Below are 16,809 nucleotides of genomic sequence, written 5' to 3'. Positions count from 1 at the left end.
ACTGCAAAGTGCATTCCCCCTGACCCCTGGCTGCCTTCCACCGTGCAGGCCAAGGGATGAGGGGCAGGCAGCTGATTCTGGGGCATGGGGCTCGGCATGCGGGTGTGAGAGTGGCAAAGGGACGTGACCTGGGCCACCTGCTCTGCGGATGGAGACGCTGCGCTGTGCAGTATTTCGCCGATTAGCATTCCTGGGCTTGCCCGCTGGAGATTGTCACAGGCCTTTGCGGCACTGCAGCTTACCGTTTATTTTCCCACAGGCTCTTTTCGAGGTGTGCAAGTCTCATCTCCACTTCGCAAACGAGAGAGCCTAGGACTTAGCCGGCGGCCTGCCCCAGAGAACCAGGGGCTTCACCTGGTTTTCTGGCTCCAGCTCACGCTTTTCCCCTGTATGCATCCATACAAATGAGCTTTGGGGGGCCCCGCCAGACCCCAGCCAGCCCTTCTAAGGTGCCTCTCAGGGATGCTTTTGACCTTGAGTTTAACCTTTGGAAACGTTTAGAATATAACTTATGGGCGACTTAGGGCTCTTCTTCTCTGCTCTAACTGTCTTCTGATGTCTCGAGTCCCCAGCTGGACGGTGGCCCTTGAACGTGCGTCTCCCTTCCATGGGGACATGGATAGTACATATAGTAGATAGGTGCTTGATCGAGAAATACTTCAAGTATTTAAAGATTGGTAAAGTTTAAATACATGTTTAAATGACAACAATAATGCATGCTTGTTGTTAACAGATTGAAATGTGGAAGGAAGTAGGAGAAATGTGTGTACCCTGCCTCCCCCCGCCCCCAAGGGGTACCTGTTTGATGTGTGCCTTTCCGGACCGTTTGCCATCCTCCATATATCTGCCGTCAGCTACTATGTGATCACTTTGAGGTCACTGGCGTTTCACAACAAAGGTGGGGTTTTGTGGAAAATGCCCTGTTGGGAGAAGGGGAACCAGAGAGTCACAGACTCACGAAAGGCCCTGGGGTTCATGTCCCCCATCTGGCAGCTCTCTGACAGGTGTCAGGGTTCCTAGGTTCTCATTCCTCTTCTGCCACTGACTGGCTGTGAGAACTTGGGCAAGACACACGCACACACACATTTATCGAGAGCCTGCTAAGGCCGTGGTGATTGATGGCAGAGAAACCCATTAAAAACTGTCACTGAATTCACAGTAGCTTTCTGTACTATGGATTTTCTTACAACCTGGAAGTATTAGGTTGGTGCAAAAGTAACTGCGGTGTTTTGCAATTGTTTTTAACCTTTTAAACCGCAGTTATTTTTGCACCAACCTAATACAACTACTGGTGTGAAGGCCAGCCACACAACTTGCTCATGTCAGCGGGTTCCCCCGCTCCCAGTTTGGGAACCACAGCTCACACCATTCTGCTCCAAGAGAAAAGGTGGGGAGCGAGCCCAGGCCCCGCTCTTGCAGGAAGATCTGCAAAAGTATCCATGTCTGGGGGGCTGTGTCGTGGGCCCGTTAGTCAGGGTCTTGGTTACTGGTGAGTTGGTCCCAGGCCTCAGTGTGTCATGTCACTTTGGTTTGGTGGTTTCATCTTACGTGGCTGCTCCTGCCCTACCTAGGTCCCCTCCCCGCTTCCCTCTCCTGCCTGGAGGATAATCCTCCATGAGGGTGAGGAGAAGAAAGACAGGCAGGGAAAGGAGCCGTCAGTTCCCCCGGCTCCTCTGTCTACTGTGGGATTGGCCTGCGAGTTCACAAGTGGATGTGCCCGCCCGCCAGCCTGTTGCTGGACAGACTAGTGTGAACAGCGCAGTCTGAGGACTAGTGGCCTTCTCCCCAGCAGTGTTACCCCCCAATCAAATAAAGTACTGGCTTGTGAGGTGCGGGTGGTGCCGGGAATAAGGTGCTGATCATTCAGCCCAGACAGTGCAGATGGAGGAGGGCGAGCTCCGCCCTCCCTTCACGGCGAGAGAGGGTAGACGTGACCCCCAGGATTCAAGGTCACTGTTTTGGAGCAGTGTCTGGTTAAGCCCCCAGGCCTTTCTGCATCCTGGTGGTCTCCTTCCAGCTCCGAGGAGAGGTGGGCTGGGTGACCCTGCCAGCCACCTCCCCCCAGCCATGACCCCCAGCAGGGGTGCCGCGATGCTACATGTCACCAGCAAATGTCACAATATTCCCCGCACCCCGTCCTGGCATTTTAGGCAGGGGCTGTTTTTGTAAGTTTTTGTGTTTTGTGTGTTGTGTTGAATTCGTGCTAAGTCATACATACATGAATACATGTATGGGAAGTTTGTGCACATACGTGTACTATTGGAAACCGCGTGGCACAGAAGACAGCCCCTTAGCCAGCAGCCCACGGCCGGTCTTGCACAGGCTGTCAGCCCGCGTCCCTGCGGTGAAATCAGGTCTTGCCCCTGTCCTCCCCCCGCTTGGAGATGAGAGAACGATGGGCCTGTCTGCCCTGCAGGACCATCCGCTTGTCTGGCAGCAATACATGCTGGGACCTTTTAGCAATCCCCTCGTGGTAACCTTTGTTCAGGGCGGCAGCAGGGAGCCTGCAGGTGGGCTGGTCCAGGCAGCCCTCTGCCTTTAGCGTGTCCTTTGTGACATCTTAGATGGGATGTCTTGAGGCCCCTCCGGCCAACCCAGAGAAGGCAGAGGTCACCGTCTCGTAGAGCTCTCCTTCCCCAGCCTTGTCGCTGTTGGGAGATAGGGGCTGTTCTGAACGTGAATAGACCTTCCTGCCTTCCTGGGTCCCCATCTCCCTGCCGGTGGTGTCCTGTGGGCCCTGAGCCCCTCCAGGTGATGTGAGTGCCCTTTACCTGTGAGAAGAGTGTCTCTCCGAGGCAGCCGGCAAGCTGGGGTCTAAGCTTGGCTCTGTCCAGCTCCAGCGCTGGAAGCTTTCTGGTCCAAGGCCGTGGTCCATTGGCTGCCCCCTTCACCAGCCTTCCTTAGCCTGGTCCCTCATGGGGCCTGGAGCAGTCGGTGCTCTTCACCTGGCCAGCATTTGTCATGAGCTGGTGTCTGCTTTGCTCAGTGCTTCCCCTTTGGACGCTGAGCCCTGAGCTCCCAGCTCAGTACCGGCTTGGCAGGTGATGCTTCACCAGTGACCAGCCCAGGAACCCTGTTGGGTATAGGAGGTCACTCAGGGAGCCCCCCCATATCATGTCGGTCTGTCCTGCTGCAGGGCCACAGTGCTGTCATAGGGCACCCCCCCAGGCAGGTGGGCCCCCGCTGGCCCCAAGGAGTAGATAGCAGGTGGCTGCAGGTGCCTGAGAAGGAGCTTTGGGGCCTGCACAGGTGCTGGGTCAGCAGGGGAGGCCAGATATTGTCTTTCAGAGCCCGTGTCTTCCCTCTGGCTGGAGGGTGGGGAGGTGCCTCCTGCTTGAGTCTTTGAGATGGGCGGTCTCTGGCTTGGGCCCAGCTGCTGGCGCTTGTTGAGTGGCCGCACTGAGGTGATCTGGGAGAGGGTGGCAGTGCGCCAAGTTCTCTGTCCTCCCTCTCGGAGTTCCCATTTCTCCTCGAGGGGTCAGAGCTGGGTCAGAGCTGGCCGGTCACTGAGAACATGGGTGTCCTGCTTTTTGGCTCCTGCTTCTGACAGGTCAGCTGGCTCAGGCCTTAAAAACCAGCTACCTGTCTGGTGAGCAAGCTTCCCTGGGAAGTGTGGAAGTGGCCTTCCCTCTGCCAGGCCCCCAGTACCCGGCCCGGGCTGTGTGACCCCCGCCGCTGGGGCGGAGTGGTGGGGTGCTGGTGGGTAAGGGGCCTTTCCTCCTCCAGGGGAGGAGGCCGTCCCCACCCCGAGGTGCCTTCTCGGTGCGGGGTGGGAGCGACCCGTGAGGTCCGGAGCCAAGTCCAACAGCTTAATATAGACCCATCCAGGGCTGAGGGGCGGCTGTGGATCATCCCCGGACTGTGGGGTCTTCTTCTCTAAGGTGTGAGGGAAAGACACTGAACTTTCCTGGTGGTGGTAAAAGAAAATCTGTCCTCAGAGGGAGGGGCTGGGGTACCCCAGCCCTCTCATCTTGAAAGTGAGGTGGGCTGGGTGCAGTCCAGATAGGGGGAGCTGAATGACCGGCTGTGGGCTAGGGGTACGGCTGCAGGAAGGCGAGGTCCTTCTAAATTCGGATTCCGGGAGACTGGTCACTCCTGGGCTTGCCCCACTCAGCGTGCCGTAGCTTTCTTCCCACAGTGTCCCCCAAACTTGATCAAGGGTAAAATGTATTTCTGTGACAAGTGGGGATGGAGCTCACACTGCTGCCTGAGGCAGCTGAGCCGGGAGTGGGCCGTGTGTGAGGGCCCAGAAGTGTGGCCCCCTTGCCCTGAGCAGGGGCTGGGCTGAGTAACGCTGGCTTGGCACTGAAGAAGCACAGTGTTTTTCGAAAGAGCACGTCAGGAGCCCAGGGTTGTAGTACAGTTCCTACACAGTGACCCAGCCGTGTGGCCGCTGTGGCAAGCTGGCTGCTTCAATAGGCGCTGCGAGGCACTGCTTTCCTGGAGTAGTGGTTTCATTATGAAAATTGCTGGCATAGTGTGTTTCTGAGCTCCTCAAACGTGCCACCCCACACTCTAGCACTTTGTGTTGGTGCTGCAAATGTCACAAGATTGACAGCTCTTGCTGCGGGTGACGGAGTTACAGGGTTTTGAGCTAAGGGCGGCAGGATCAGATTTGGAACCTCAGTATGGTACTGAAAAGAGGAACTTCTGTTGGTGCTCCTGTGTGCCGCTTTCTGCCCTACACGCTTGCGTGTAACTCAGGTCAGTGTTATCATCCCCATTTTTGCAGATGAGGAAACTGAGGCACGGAGATGTAAAGGAATTGCCCAGCGTTTCACTAATAATGGCAGAGGCAGGACCCGAACCCAGAAAGTCTGGTCTCAGAGCCTGTGCTCCGAGCTGCCATGTGCTATTGCACCATGGAAAAGATAAAACGTTTAAAAATACAGGAGGAAATGAGAAGAGTATTGTCTCATGTTGGGATAAGAGGGATCCTCTTAAACCAGACAGGAAGCCCAGAATTTATAGAGGAAAGGACTGACAGGTTTCCCCCCAGCTTTTTATTTTGAAAAATGACTGCCTTGAAGGGCTCTTCGTTAATGTCTTACCCTGTTTGCTTTCTCGCGCGCTCGCTCTCCCCGCTCCCTCTCACACACACATTTTTCTGGTGGTGATAGTGCTCAGTAGCTGTAGGCATGGTGACATGGTGGCATCTCCCCCGTAAGCACTTCAGCAGGCATTGCCTAAGAACGGACATGCTTCTACATGACGTAAGACCAGTATTACACCTATGAAAATTAACAAGGATTCTCTAACATTTGATAGCTCACCTGTCACCACATTTCCTCAGTCTTCCCCACAACGTCTTGTATAACCTTTTTGTTTTTCCCGATCAGGCTGGATCAGGATGGACCAGGATCCATCGTGGTGATGTTCCCCGTGACACAGACTCTTGAAGAGTCCAGGCCACATTTGTTATAAAAGGTTGGGTGCCCTGGATTCAGAGGCTGCGGCCGCTGGGCGTTATTGAACTTGTCCGTCCATCCCCAGCCCTGCCCACAACCTGAAGTGAGGTCTAGGGGCTCGATGAGCTCCAGGGGTACCTCCTATGGTGTCCCATCGGGCCCTGCTGGCAGTGGTCTTAAGGAGACAACCACCACATCTCCAATTCTCGAAATAAAGCGAGTCACACGAGTTGTTTGGTTGCCCAGTGCATATTAAAGTTATGTTTATGCTCTGCTGTAGTCTGTTAAGTGTGCTGTAGCATTATGTCTTTTAAAAAGTATGTACCTTAATTAAAAATACTTTATTGCTAAAAACTGCTAACCATCATCTGAGCCTTCAGCGAGTCATAGTCTTTTTGCTGGTGGAGGGTCTTGCCTCGATGCCGATAAAATGCAGTGTCTGCGAAGGGCCGTAGAACGAGGTCTGCCAGTATTAATGAGGAGTGACGGTTAGCCCACTGACATACTTTGTTTTTCCAGGTGTTGATTTCCCTTTCATTGTATTTCCATTAGAGTTTTGACAGTTTTTTATTGTAAAGGTTTTTTTTATTTTATGTAGTTGAATCTCCTGATCTTCTCTCTCGTGTCCTGTAATTCTGCGAGCCCTGGTACATGTCGCTTCCTGCCTGCTCCTTTCACACAGCCCCACACAGCTTCCTATCTGGTTCATTCCGAGGCCGCCCTACCCTGCACCATGTGGGCTCAGCAGGGCTGGGGAGGGGGCTGCAGGCTTCAGGGAGGAGGTGGGCGTGAGTGAGCCAGGCCTTCTGCACAGTGGGCTATTAATGAGGGCACACAGAGGAGGTGCGGGCGGGGGAGAGGGTGAGGAGACTTGTCTGCTGGGGTTGTGAGGCAGTGGACGGGCTGTTTGCAAACCGTTACGAGGTAACCAGGGAGCCAGCCACCTCTGCCACTGCCACTGTCATTAGCCAGCAATGACTGGCAGCCCTGAGACTGGCCATACACAATTGTTGCTCGGTCCCCTTGCTCTCCGGGAGGGGTCCTGCCAGGGGCGTCCTGGTCAGCTCTGACTCTGGCCTTTAAGGTCGCAGAGGCCGCAGCTCTGCCAAGGTCCTAGAGATCTCCTGGCCCTTCGTGTCTCACAGCTGAAGGCCTGGTGGCCCAGCCAGGGGACGGCCTCTGTCAGCCCCAGAGCTCCTTCCATCATGTCCTCCTGTGGCCCCATGTGGTCTCCAGGGTTACCTGACGCTGGTTTAAGGTGACGGAGCAGCCCTGGGGCCCAGGCCTGAGAGCTGATGGGCTGGCCCAGGCAGCAGTCATCAGGCTAGAGGCAGATGAGAGTAGAATTAAGATGAAAGTCTCAGTTGTTCTGTGCTGGGAGAGAACCAGTGGGCCCGGAATACATGGCAGGAAATTGTGCATCTGGGGTGGCCCTGTGGCCCTGCCCCACCCCGTCCTTTGTATCTGCAGTTCAAGAGAGTGGTCTGACTTACCCACTCACTCCTCTTCTCCTTGACCACCGGCCTGCCCTGGCTGCTCTGTGGCTCTGCCAAAATCTCACTAGCCCCAAATTGGTCCCCTTTTGCCGTCAGAGGTAATCACTCCTTTGTAAGTGCCACAGATCCCTGGGAGAGTAGCGCCAGATCTGTGTGCGTCAGCTTCTCGTCCTGAGCCAGCGCTGGGAGAGTGGGAGTAGGGCAGGAGTTTATTTGGAAGAAGGGTAAAGGCCCCTGCCAGGAAGGCCAACTGGGTCACCTCGATGTGGGCATCAGGGCAGTAGGAAAGGAAGCTAAGCAGGGAGTGCCTGTAAGACGAAATATGGGCTGAATTTGGTCCTGTGTCAGCAGACAGCTCGCCAGGCCAGGGAGGCCCAAGGGCTCAGGGCCAGCCGGATGGCCTGGGCTGGAATGCCAGCTTCTGCCACTTCCTAGCTGGTGACCTGAGGCAAGTTACTTGGCATCTGTGCCTCAGATTCCCCATCTGTAAAATGCAGAGGTCAACAGTAGCTTTCTCAACGGGTTATTGTGAGGGTTAAATGAGTCAATGTGTAAAGTGCCCGGAGTGCAGCCTATTGTGCTCTATAAGTGGCTGTTATCATCAGGTGACAAGTGGTGTCCCATGTGGCCACTGCCTTGGCTGTATGGGGCACCAGAGGTGGCGCTGGGCGGCAGGGTCAGGTGTGTGTCATCCTGCGCGTGCCCGAGAGCCCCGGACAAGTGAGAGCAGATTAGATATTAGCTTCGACAGCAGAGACAAGATGAGCTGGGATGTTGAGGGGGTTCACCAGGTTTGAGAGACTCCTTGGGGCTTTGTGGGGACAGCTGGCATGAGCTGAGGGCTGACTTACGACTGCGGACTGGTCTGCTGCTGAACTGGCCGGGGTGCAGGGAGGCGGCCTCCACATCCAGACACTGCTGTTGTCAACCTGGCCCTGGCCCTGCGGCTTCCTTTGAGTCGGGGCCCATCCCAAGGGTTCCCCGGGCCTGGGCCTGTGTGTTGGATTCTGGGGGCAGAGGGTGGGCTCGGACTCAGTATAGGCCCCCACCCCCTGGGGAAGTTACCTGTCCCACTTTCAAAATCTGTACTGGGAATTCAGATACTTTTAAACTTTTGTCCATTAGACTCTCAAGCCACCCGAGTCTTTTTTTTTTTTTTTTAAATTGTGTTCACAACCCTCTGCCCCCTTTTTCTTGAGATCCTGAACTTGCACGTCTGTACTCTGCGTGGGGGTCCACCTGGCAGTAGCAGCTCCGTTTCTGCGGCTCCTCCATCTCAGAACAAAATTAGTACAATTATTTTAATACTTTATTGCATCTTCCCTTGATTCAACTGTTTTACTTTTGTAAGAACAAGATGAAAGGAAACTAGAGTGCTGGTACTGCTGATAAGGAATGAAGGTTCATAAATTGAAGACATTTTAGTAGCCCGTTGGGCTGGAAGAAGCAGATTTGTAGCTGAGCATGTATTCAGTTTTGAAGGAAGGAACATTTAAAAACGTATGAAATACAGGAAATATGTCAAGATTGGGGTGAAAAGACAAATGCCATTAGGGAGCGTCCACGCTTTTACATTCTGAGTCCAGTTCCCCTCTGTGAGGTGCCAGTTGCCGTCTGCACCCCGCCCTTCTGGTCACAGGGCAGATACACACGCGCTGGTTCCCTTTTTCCTCTTGGAGGAGCAGTTGAAAAGCAGCGGACTTTCCCCGGAGAGGATGGTGTGTGCAGGGCCCCTGGTCCTGAGATGGCCCCTTGGGTATTTCCCGGTCTGAGCCGTGTGTCTGGTTCCGTGTGTCTGGGTCCCACTCAGGGGGTTAGAATTGGCAAGGTGGGACAAGGTCAGGAGGCCAGTGGGGTCGCAGAGGGACTGAGTCTTCCAGGGGAGGGCTTTGTCCTGTCCACTGTCATGCCGAGCACAGAGTTTGTGCACGGAAAGAAAAATGAAGACACCATATTGAGTAGCTAGTTTGGTGCTAGAAGGTCATTTCCGGGCTGGGATGACGCTGTTCCTCAGAGATTGGTTTAGATTTCCTCCCTTTGTCCACCTGCCGGGCCCCTTTGATCCCCTCAGCTTTTCCATAGGGAGGAGGGGAACGCAGCCACTAGGGAGCTCTCTGATGCTCTGAACTTGGGAGATGGGGGCAGAATTCTCTGGCTCCTCTGAGCAGTCCTGCGGGGGGGGGGGGTTTGGGGGTGGGGGGGGCTGGTTTCTGTGTAGTCATACCTGCTGGGCCCCTGGAGCCTGCCCCCTTGTGTATGTAGCTTCTGCATGTTTCCTGGAGCTGCTGTAACATAGTGCCACAAACTGGGGGGCTTAAAACAAGGGAAATATATTCTCCCACAGCTCTGGGGGCTGGAGGTCTGAAATCAGGTGCTGGCGTCTGTTCCAGGCCTCTCTCCGTGGCTTGTGGACAACCGTCTTCCTGCGTCTCTTTACATTGTCTTCCCTCTGTGTGACTGTGCCCAAATTTCCCTTTTTATAAGGACACCAATCCTATGGGATTCGGGGCCCGCCCTATTCCAGGGAGACCTCATCTTAGCTAATTACATGTACAATGTACAACCAACCTATTTCCTAATAAGGCCACATTCTAAGGGGCGGGGTGCGGGGAGTTTAGGACTTCAAAATATGAATGTTGGGGTAACACAATTCAGCCCATAGCAGCTTTCAGCAGATTTTCAGAGAAGTTGTGATCCACATGGGTGCAAGAACTCTGAGGTCCAACTCTGAGGTCTCTTGGGGAAGAGATGGAGGGATCAGTAGAACAGGCCTGAGTGGATGTGGAACTGCTCAAGTGTCCAGCTAGATGTCTGATTTGAAGAGAGCTGGCACCGGTATAAATTATTCTTTGTCTGCCTCTCAACTTGGGGTCTGTGTGGATGATTTTTCCTGTGATTTATCCCCTCAACAGACTGTCCCAGCCAGGGACCATCTTATAAGCCTGCCTCCCTTCCTCCCCACAAGGAGAACAGAAGTCTGGGTGCACAGTTCATGCTCAGCAAAGACATTCATTCATTCATTCATTCACTCACAGAATCATTACACACCTCCTACATGCCCGGCTGAGTTCTCGTGGGGGAGCGTTAAACACGCCGGAAAAATACCCGAGAAGCATGAATGTTAGACGACCATTGTGATGGAGAGCAGCTGGGCACTCAGCTGGTGAGGGGAGGGGAGCCGGGTGAGCAGAAGCACAACCAGGCAGAGGGGCCCTAAGCTGTGTGGCTGAGGGAGGTGGGGAGTGGGGACAGTTAGTTACAGGAGATGAGCTCAAAGAGGCATGGGGGCCATTGGGCATTAGAAGACCACATTCTGCATCAAGTGGGAGGCCACTGGGAGGCGCTGGCTGGGAAGTGCCCAGGTCACTTCCGGACTGGCAAGTGGGGATTTAGCCGGCGAGGACGGCGGCTTGTCTTGGGCTGTGCTCCGGCGGTGGGAGAAGTTGAGGTGGCGGAGCCGTTGGTTAGGGTGGAGAACATGAGTGCTGAGTGCTTTGGGGATGGCACTGCTGCCACATCGAGCTCTCGGTGGACAGCCCCACACGTGTAGAGTCAGGAGTCTTGCCGGCCTCCCGCACGAGTGGCAGGTTGTTGGGGAGGCTTTGGGCAGGCGGGGGCAGGGTGGACAGCCCTGAGTCTCCCTTCTTCTCAGACAGGAGACCTGCACATGCTTCTGCTGGGGTCCCCTGCTGCTTGCTGCACGGGCAGCCAGGGCTGCAGGAAGATGTTTTGCTGCCACCTTGTGGGCAAGAGGAGTCCCTGTGACTTTGGGGGCTTTGTGGCTCTGGGACTGCTGGGGCTGTGGGAAGAAGCTGAAGCCATTCTTTCCCTGAGTCGCCCACAGACACACTTGGTTTCAGCAGGAAGGTAGCCCTTCCCATCTCTGAGCAGGCCGTCCACAGGCTCTCTGCTGGGCACACCTCCACACTTATCAGCCAATCACCCAGCAAATATTTGACTGGAGATGAGGTACAGGTTGGGTGGGATTCCTGGGCCGAAGTCCGCCCTTTCCCCTTGCTCAGGACCAGCGTTCTGTTTCTGCAGTGCCTTGCATGTCACATCATCAGGTCTTTCTGCTTCACCCTGGCTACCTGGATGCAGGTCAGTAGTGTATCCCCGCTGTCCCCAGACACGTGATTGCACACCCGGGGCAGACCATCTGAGGCTCGGGCTGGTGTGTGTAGCTGGTCCCGCTCGCCCTGCTGTGGGTGCAGCCAGAGTCAGCTCCTTCTCCTGCTGATTTCCTGGTCCTCAGAGCAGCCGAGCTGTGAGGTGCTCAATTTCTACACGTTACTCCCTGGGAAGCGTGTGTCCATCCTTACCCAAAATGCTTACTGCTGGCATTGCGAGACATTGCATCTTTAATTCCCCTAGAAACTTCCATGGTCACTCTCACTCCCTAGTGACAGGTTTAGCCTGGTGTTTCTGATGACCCAGTAAACAGAAAGCTGACACGAGGGCTAATTTTATGAAATTTCTGTGGTCCCAGCCTGGAGCTTTTGTGGGTCTGCCCTCATTTCCATTGGAGCTGTGTTTGCCGCTTCTCTTGGAGCAGAATCTTGTCGCGCCACTCTTCTTTCTGGGGCCTTTGACTGCCTTGATGCCCTGGGACTTTTATGTGTAGGCAGGTGCCCTGCTCTGCCTTGTTTCTCTGGGTTAGGAACGGTTTCTGGGAAGAACGGATAGGAAGGCGGCAGCCCAGTGAGGAAGAGGAAGCTGTTCAGGTTTGGGAATTGACCATTTTGCCTGGGCTTATTCTACAGGCGCAGTGGGAGCTGGGAACTGGTTTGTCCTTTGAGAACGTGAGCTGTCCTTTCACCTCTGGGACCAGGCACTGCTGCCCACCTTCCCTGAGCCCATGTGCACGCCTGCCTTTTTCCTCCTAGTCCATCCTGCTCCTCTCTCACCAGGAGAGCCAGTTGGTTTGAAAGAACCTCCTCGGTCCCCAAGTGGCCCCCAGTCTGAGGTCCTGTGCTCCATTTTCATTGGCTTGGGGGGCGATTTGCAATGAGTAGCCTTATTCTTTGGGGAAGGGGAAATTCCGTGTGTGTGTGTGACAGACAGACATGCAGATAGGGAAGTTGAGTGTAGGAGTCTTAAACTTGGAAATGTGAGTCAGGATTCCTGGGTCGTGTTCTTGTCTCCATGCCTGAAGGATCCTGGGAAAGGCCCTTCGGCTGAACCATTTATTATGTGGGGACTGTGCACCCAGAGTGGAAGAAGCCGCCCTCATTACTGTTAATAACTAGTCCCAGGAGAATACGAATTCACCCTGGGGCCTCTCTGGGTGATCCAGCCCGGGACTTGGCAGTCTCCAGCTCTTTTCTGCGGGAGCACCTAGGATGGAGAGGCCCTGCCTTCCTCAGGCATTCCCCCACTCCAGCCCCCTCTGGAATGTGCCACTTTTATCTTGTACTTTGCTTCTGACCAGGGCCCTGGAATTCTAAAGTTGAGAGGGAAGTTGGGAATTGGGTTGGACTCAAAGGGTGGAGAAAACCTGGGAGTATTGTCTCGTTAAAGGAAACGCAAGCCCCCTCATCCTTGCCACTACCTAAACTGGCTCCTCCTGATCTGCTTGGGGTCCTTGTGGGCTATGGTAAATTGGCTCATCTCCAGGGCCTTGGGGAGAGGACGGGGGAGAGCCCTGCGTCTAATGAGTGTCTGGTGCTGCAGCCCACACTCATGAAATTCAAAGGACATCAGTGCTCCAGCTAGTACTGCAAGCTAATGCTTTAGCTCTGCACAACCTCTGGACAACCTCTGGATAGGAGGTGAGACCCAGGAGCGGCAGGAGCCCAGAGACCTCAGGGACTCAGAAGTAAGTCCCTTGTCCAGAACTGTATGGTCCAGGTCCAGAGGTTTTGACTTTCCACTGCCTTTAGGCAGGACGACACTTAACCCGGTGCAGACGATTTTATAATCCCCGAGGAAGAAGACAGCCTCAGTTATGAACAGAACAGCCGACTTGCCTTTCCTAGCCTCAGAATGTCTGAGCGGAAAACTAAGATAGGATCGCCTCCTTCAGACCCCCCATTTTACAGATGAGGAGACCGAGACCCAGAGAGGGCATATGACTTGCCTTCTGACGACTAATTTACCCGTTTATTAATTCTGGCCCTGGTGTATTTGTTACCTTCTAGATCTTTGGAGAAAGAGCAAGGGGTCAGCCCACTTCTGTTCAAAACGGGCCCAGTGTGTGGTGTGCTGAGGACTGTTATTTATTTGGCCTGCTCTTAATGACAGCTCCTCACCTACCTGTCCCAATCCGAGGAGGAGCCCTGGGCAGGAATTTCCTGTTTTCTAAGGACTCTGGGGGCTGCCCCAGCAGGCTGGCTGCCGCCGTTCCTGGGTGTTCCAGGCCGGGCTTGCTGCCTCTCTCTCCTTGCTGGGCTGGCTCCTGGCCTCTCCAGGTCTGGGCTTGCCGCTGCGCGGCGGAGGAGGTGAGCGACTCAGTCGGGCCGACGCCAGGTGCCTAGAGGCCGGAGGTCCGTGTGCCCCGGCCGCGGCCCGGGCCCCGCCCCGCGCCCCTCGCCATGGGTCTGGCCCACGCCCGCGGGCCCTGACCATGGAGCGGGGCTGGCAGCCGGGGGACAGCTACAGCTGGGAGCGGCCCACTGTCTGCCGCCGCGCCCTCAGCGTCTGCGACTCGCTGGACCTGCACGGCGCCCCGGCAGGCCGCGCCGCCCCCGCCCTGCAGGCCGCCCTGTGCGCCGCGCACGAGCAGCCGTCACGGCCGCGGAGTGTGTGCTCAAGCAGCCAGGGGCCGCCGCCCACCGGCGCCCGCAGCCTGCTGCTCGGCCTCCTGCGCTCGCGCCTCGGCCGCCGCGGCCCCGCCGACGGGCGCCCGCCGGACCCTGGACCCGCGCCTCCAGAGCCCCCCGGCCCGGCCGCGCCCAGCCCGCCGTGCAGCCCCGCACCGACCCGGCGCAGCCGGTCGCGCGGGACCCAGGCGCCGCGGCCGCGGCCCACCAGCATGACGTTCCTGGAGGTGAACCGTCTGGAGCTGGCCGAGGCCGAGGGGGCGGGCGCGGGCGCCGGGCTGGGCCGTGCGGGCAGCTCCGGCTTCCTGCGGGGCTCCTCGCTGTGGAGCAGCCAGCGCTGGCAGGTGCTGCGCGGCAGCGGCGGGCGCATTGGCCCGGGTCCCCGGCGTGGCCTGTCGGCCCTGAGGAAGAGCTTCAGCTTCCGCCTACGCCGGGGCCAGGAGATCCGGCGCGCCGAGTCCGGGCTGCTGCCCCGCGCGCGCACCCGCAGCGATGGCGACGCCAGCTCCTTAGGCGCTTTTCCCAGCCGCCGCGACCTGCTGATGGGCACAGAGGCCCCGCGCGCGGTGCCCCACTCCGGCCGCCCCCGCGCTGCCGCCGGCCTCTGGAAGTTGCTCACCAGCCGCTTCCGCCGGAGGGAGCCCGCGCCCACCGAGCCCCTGTGGAGCCGCCGGGCGGCCGTGGACCCCGGGCTCCTGGGCTCACCCAGCGGTAAGGGGAAGAGCCCTGCCTCGGGTCCTCTCTGGCAGGAGTCCGCGTTGAGAGTGGGTGGGAAACCTTGAACCTACCTGGGACGGGGGGGCGTGCCGTTGTGGCTGGAGACAGCCAGGGTGTCCAAGTGCGGTCAGCGCCCAGGCCGGCTCTGGGGTGGGTGACGATCCAGCAAGGTGGCGCGGCAGAGGAGGACGTGTAGGCGTTCTGGGCACTAGTGCTGGCCCATAGAGTGGTGACATAGCAGGTCAGGGCTGAAGGGCCCCTTCCTGGCTTTTGGCACCGGCAGAACTGAGGCCCAGGGAGCTGAGACTCAACAGAGTCCGCTGGCTCTAGGCGGGGCTAGAACACTTCTAGCTCCCAGGCAGGGCTTGTGCCCCTTCTAGCTGCCTCTGCGAATGCGTTTAGGGGCAGCTTGTGGACCCGGTCGTAATAACAGCTCTTTGATGGGGCCTGGGGCGGAGAAGCAAGCGTGGCTCAGGCCAGAGCCATCTAGAATGGTTGGAGATTGACCATTCCAACCTAGAAGATAAGGAAGATGGAGTAGGCCCTTGGAGGGCTCTGGGTCGCAGCATGAGGCTCCCCTCTCTCAGGAGGTGCCAGTGGCAAGTGGAGATGGACTGAAGAGGAGGGAGCCCAGGAGGCGGGTCTCTGGGAAAGAAAGGGTGGTGGCCTCCACCGCTAGGAGGAGGAGCCAGGAGAAGGGCCAGTTGGGTGGGGCAGATCGCTCCCCATTCAACCTGCCTATCACAGAACAGGGCCAGGTAAGGGCTCCTCCCTCTTTACCCAGGCTAGGAATGTAGTGGGTGGCCCCACCCTGTATGGGGGAGCTGTTCCTACTCGCTGCAGGAGGCTGGCCCCCTTGCCCAGCCGACAAGTGCCCAGCCCGGCTTGGGTCTGGGCTGAGACCTGCTGCAGCTGCCTCTCACCTGGGTCTAGTGTCTGGGCCCCAGGGGCTCCAGGCTGGGTGTGGCTCAAGGTGGGAGCTGCTGGTGGAGCAGTAAGAGGAGGAGGGACCCAGGTGCAGGGGACCTTGCCCATACCCCTCAGGCCCCTCCATGAGGACAGTCATCAGTCCGTTCCACTTTCCTGCTGCTCCCTAGGCATGGACCTCTGGTGAGGGTTGGGGTCCCATCTGGATAGCAGTGTCCCCTGGCCTTGGCGTAGGAAGGGGTAGCGTAGGAGAGAGCTGGTGGCAGATAGCATAGGTGTGTATGCCACCCCACCCTGACAGGTGGCCTTGTCTCCTGCAGACTCCTTTGTGAACAGCCAGGAGTGGACGCTGAGCCGCTCGGTGCCGGAACTTAAAGTGGTGAGTGAGGCAGCCCTGGGGCTGGGTGGGATCGAGCTCCGAGTGGTAGCCCTGGGCATTGCTCCCCACTTCCGGTTCCCCCTTCTCCCCACCATGCCTCTCCCTGCAGCCCGTCCTCCTGGCCCTCTTTCCTGTCCTCAGCACTGTCTCTTCTCTATCATGCTTTTTGCCTTTCCTGCCCTGTCTCTTCCCCTGCGCCCTTTGCCCACTGCTCACCCCTTCCTCTCCCACAGGGCATTGTAGGGAACCTGTCCAGTGGGAAGTCGGCCCTGGTGCACCGCTATCTGACGGGGACCTATGTCCAGGAGGAGTCCCCCGAAGGTGAGCGTTACAGATTGGCCACACGGCCCTCTCCCTTTTGTCTGTGTAGGGGCGTCGTGAGTCCCTCATCCTGCTCAGTCTTTCTTTCGCCTCTACTGGAAGCTGTGGGTTTCTTTCTGCTTGGCCCCTTGGGCCTGACTGTGCGCTTTGTCCTAGGGGGTCGGTTTAAGAAGGAAATTGTGGTGGATGGCCAGAGTTACCTGCTGCTGATCCGGGACGAAGGAGGCCCCCCTGAGCTCCAGGTGAGGCTCCTGCCCAGCCCTGGTCCCTTGCGTGTGTGGGGAGGGGTATGGAGTTCGCCGGTAACCAGGTGAGGCTGGTAATTTTGCTCGGTCCCCCCTAGTTTGCTGCCTGGGTGGACGCAGTGGTGTTTGTGTTCAGCCTGGAGGATGAAATCAGCTTCCAGACAGTGTACAACTACTTCCTGCGGCTTTGCAGCTTCCGCAATGCCAGCGAGGTGCCCATGGTGCTGGTGGGCACGCAGGGTGAGCAGGCCTACAGGGCTGGGTCCCCAGGCGGGCAGGGGGGAGAACGCCCAGCTCCCACCCCAAGAGCTGACCAAACCCTTCTCGTGTGGCCCCAGAACGGCCGCGTCCTCGCTCCATACTGGGTCTTTCCCAGCTAAATCCTGCCCTTTGTGTGACGGTCGTGTCCGCGTTTTTAGAGGAATAAACTGAATGGCTGGCTCATTTCCACTCAGTGAGCCGGTGGCGGAGCTGGAACAAGGCCCAGATACCGTGTTCTCATGGTCCGTGTCATCTGCTGCCCCAGCCTCTTTGCCACCTACCCTCTAACCAAGT

General features: G+C 57.1%; 1 protein-coding gene across 9 annotated transcripts in view; it reads left to right on the top strand.

Moving 5' to 3' along the window:
* AGAP3 (ArfGAP with GTPase domain, ankyrin repeat and PH domain 3) overlaps positions 1–16,809 on the top strand; it is a 48,184-nt gene that overhangs the window by 5,518 nt on the left and 25,857 nt on the right. For 4 of the 9 annotated variants that reach the window (XM_033098719.1, XM_033098717.1, XM_033098723.1 and 1 more), the window contains exons 2-5: positions 15,630–15,688; positions 15,922–16,009; positions 16,166–16,251; positions 16,353–16,494. In XM_033098719.1, coding sequence (XP_032954610.1) covers positions 15,630–15,688; positions 15,922–16,009; positions 16,166–16,251; positions 16,353–16,494 — 375 coding nt within the window. Of the gene's footprint in view, positions 1–12,397; positions 14,377–15,629; positions 15,689–15,921; positions 16,010–16,165; positions 16,252–16,352; positions 16,495–16,809 lie in introns of those variants that run through there. The other 5 variants (XM_033098720.1, XM_033098716.1, XM_033098714.1 and 2 more) reach the window with 5 other exon arrangements.

The sequence above is a fragment of the Rhinolophus ferrumequinum genome, chromosome 26, assembly GCF_004115265.2.
Source record: "Rhinolophus ferrumequinum isolate MPI-CBG mRhiFer1 chromosome 26, mRhiFer1_v1.p, whole genome shotgun sequence".
In the NCBI taxonomy this organism is placed as follows: Eukaryota; Metazoa; Chordata; class Mammalia; order Chiroptera; family Rhinolophidae; genus Rhinolophus; species Rhinolophus ferrumequinum.
This window is presented reverse-complemented; position numbering and strand designations above follow the sequence as displayed.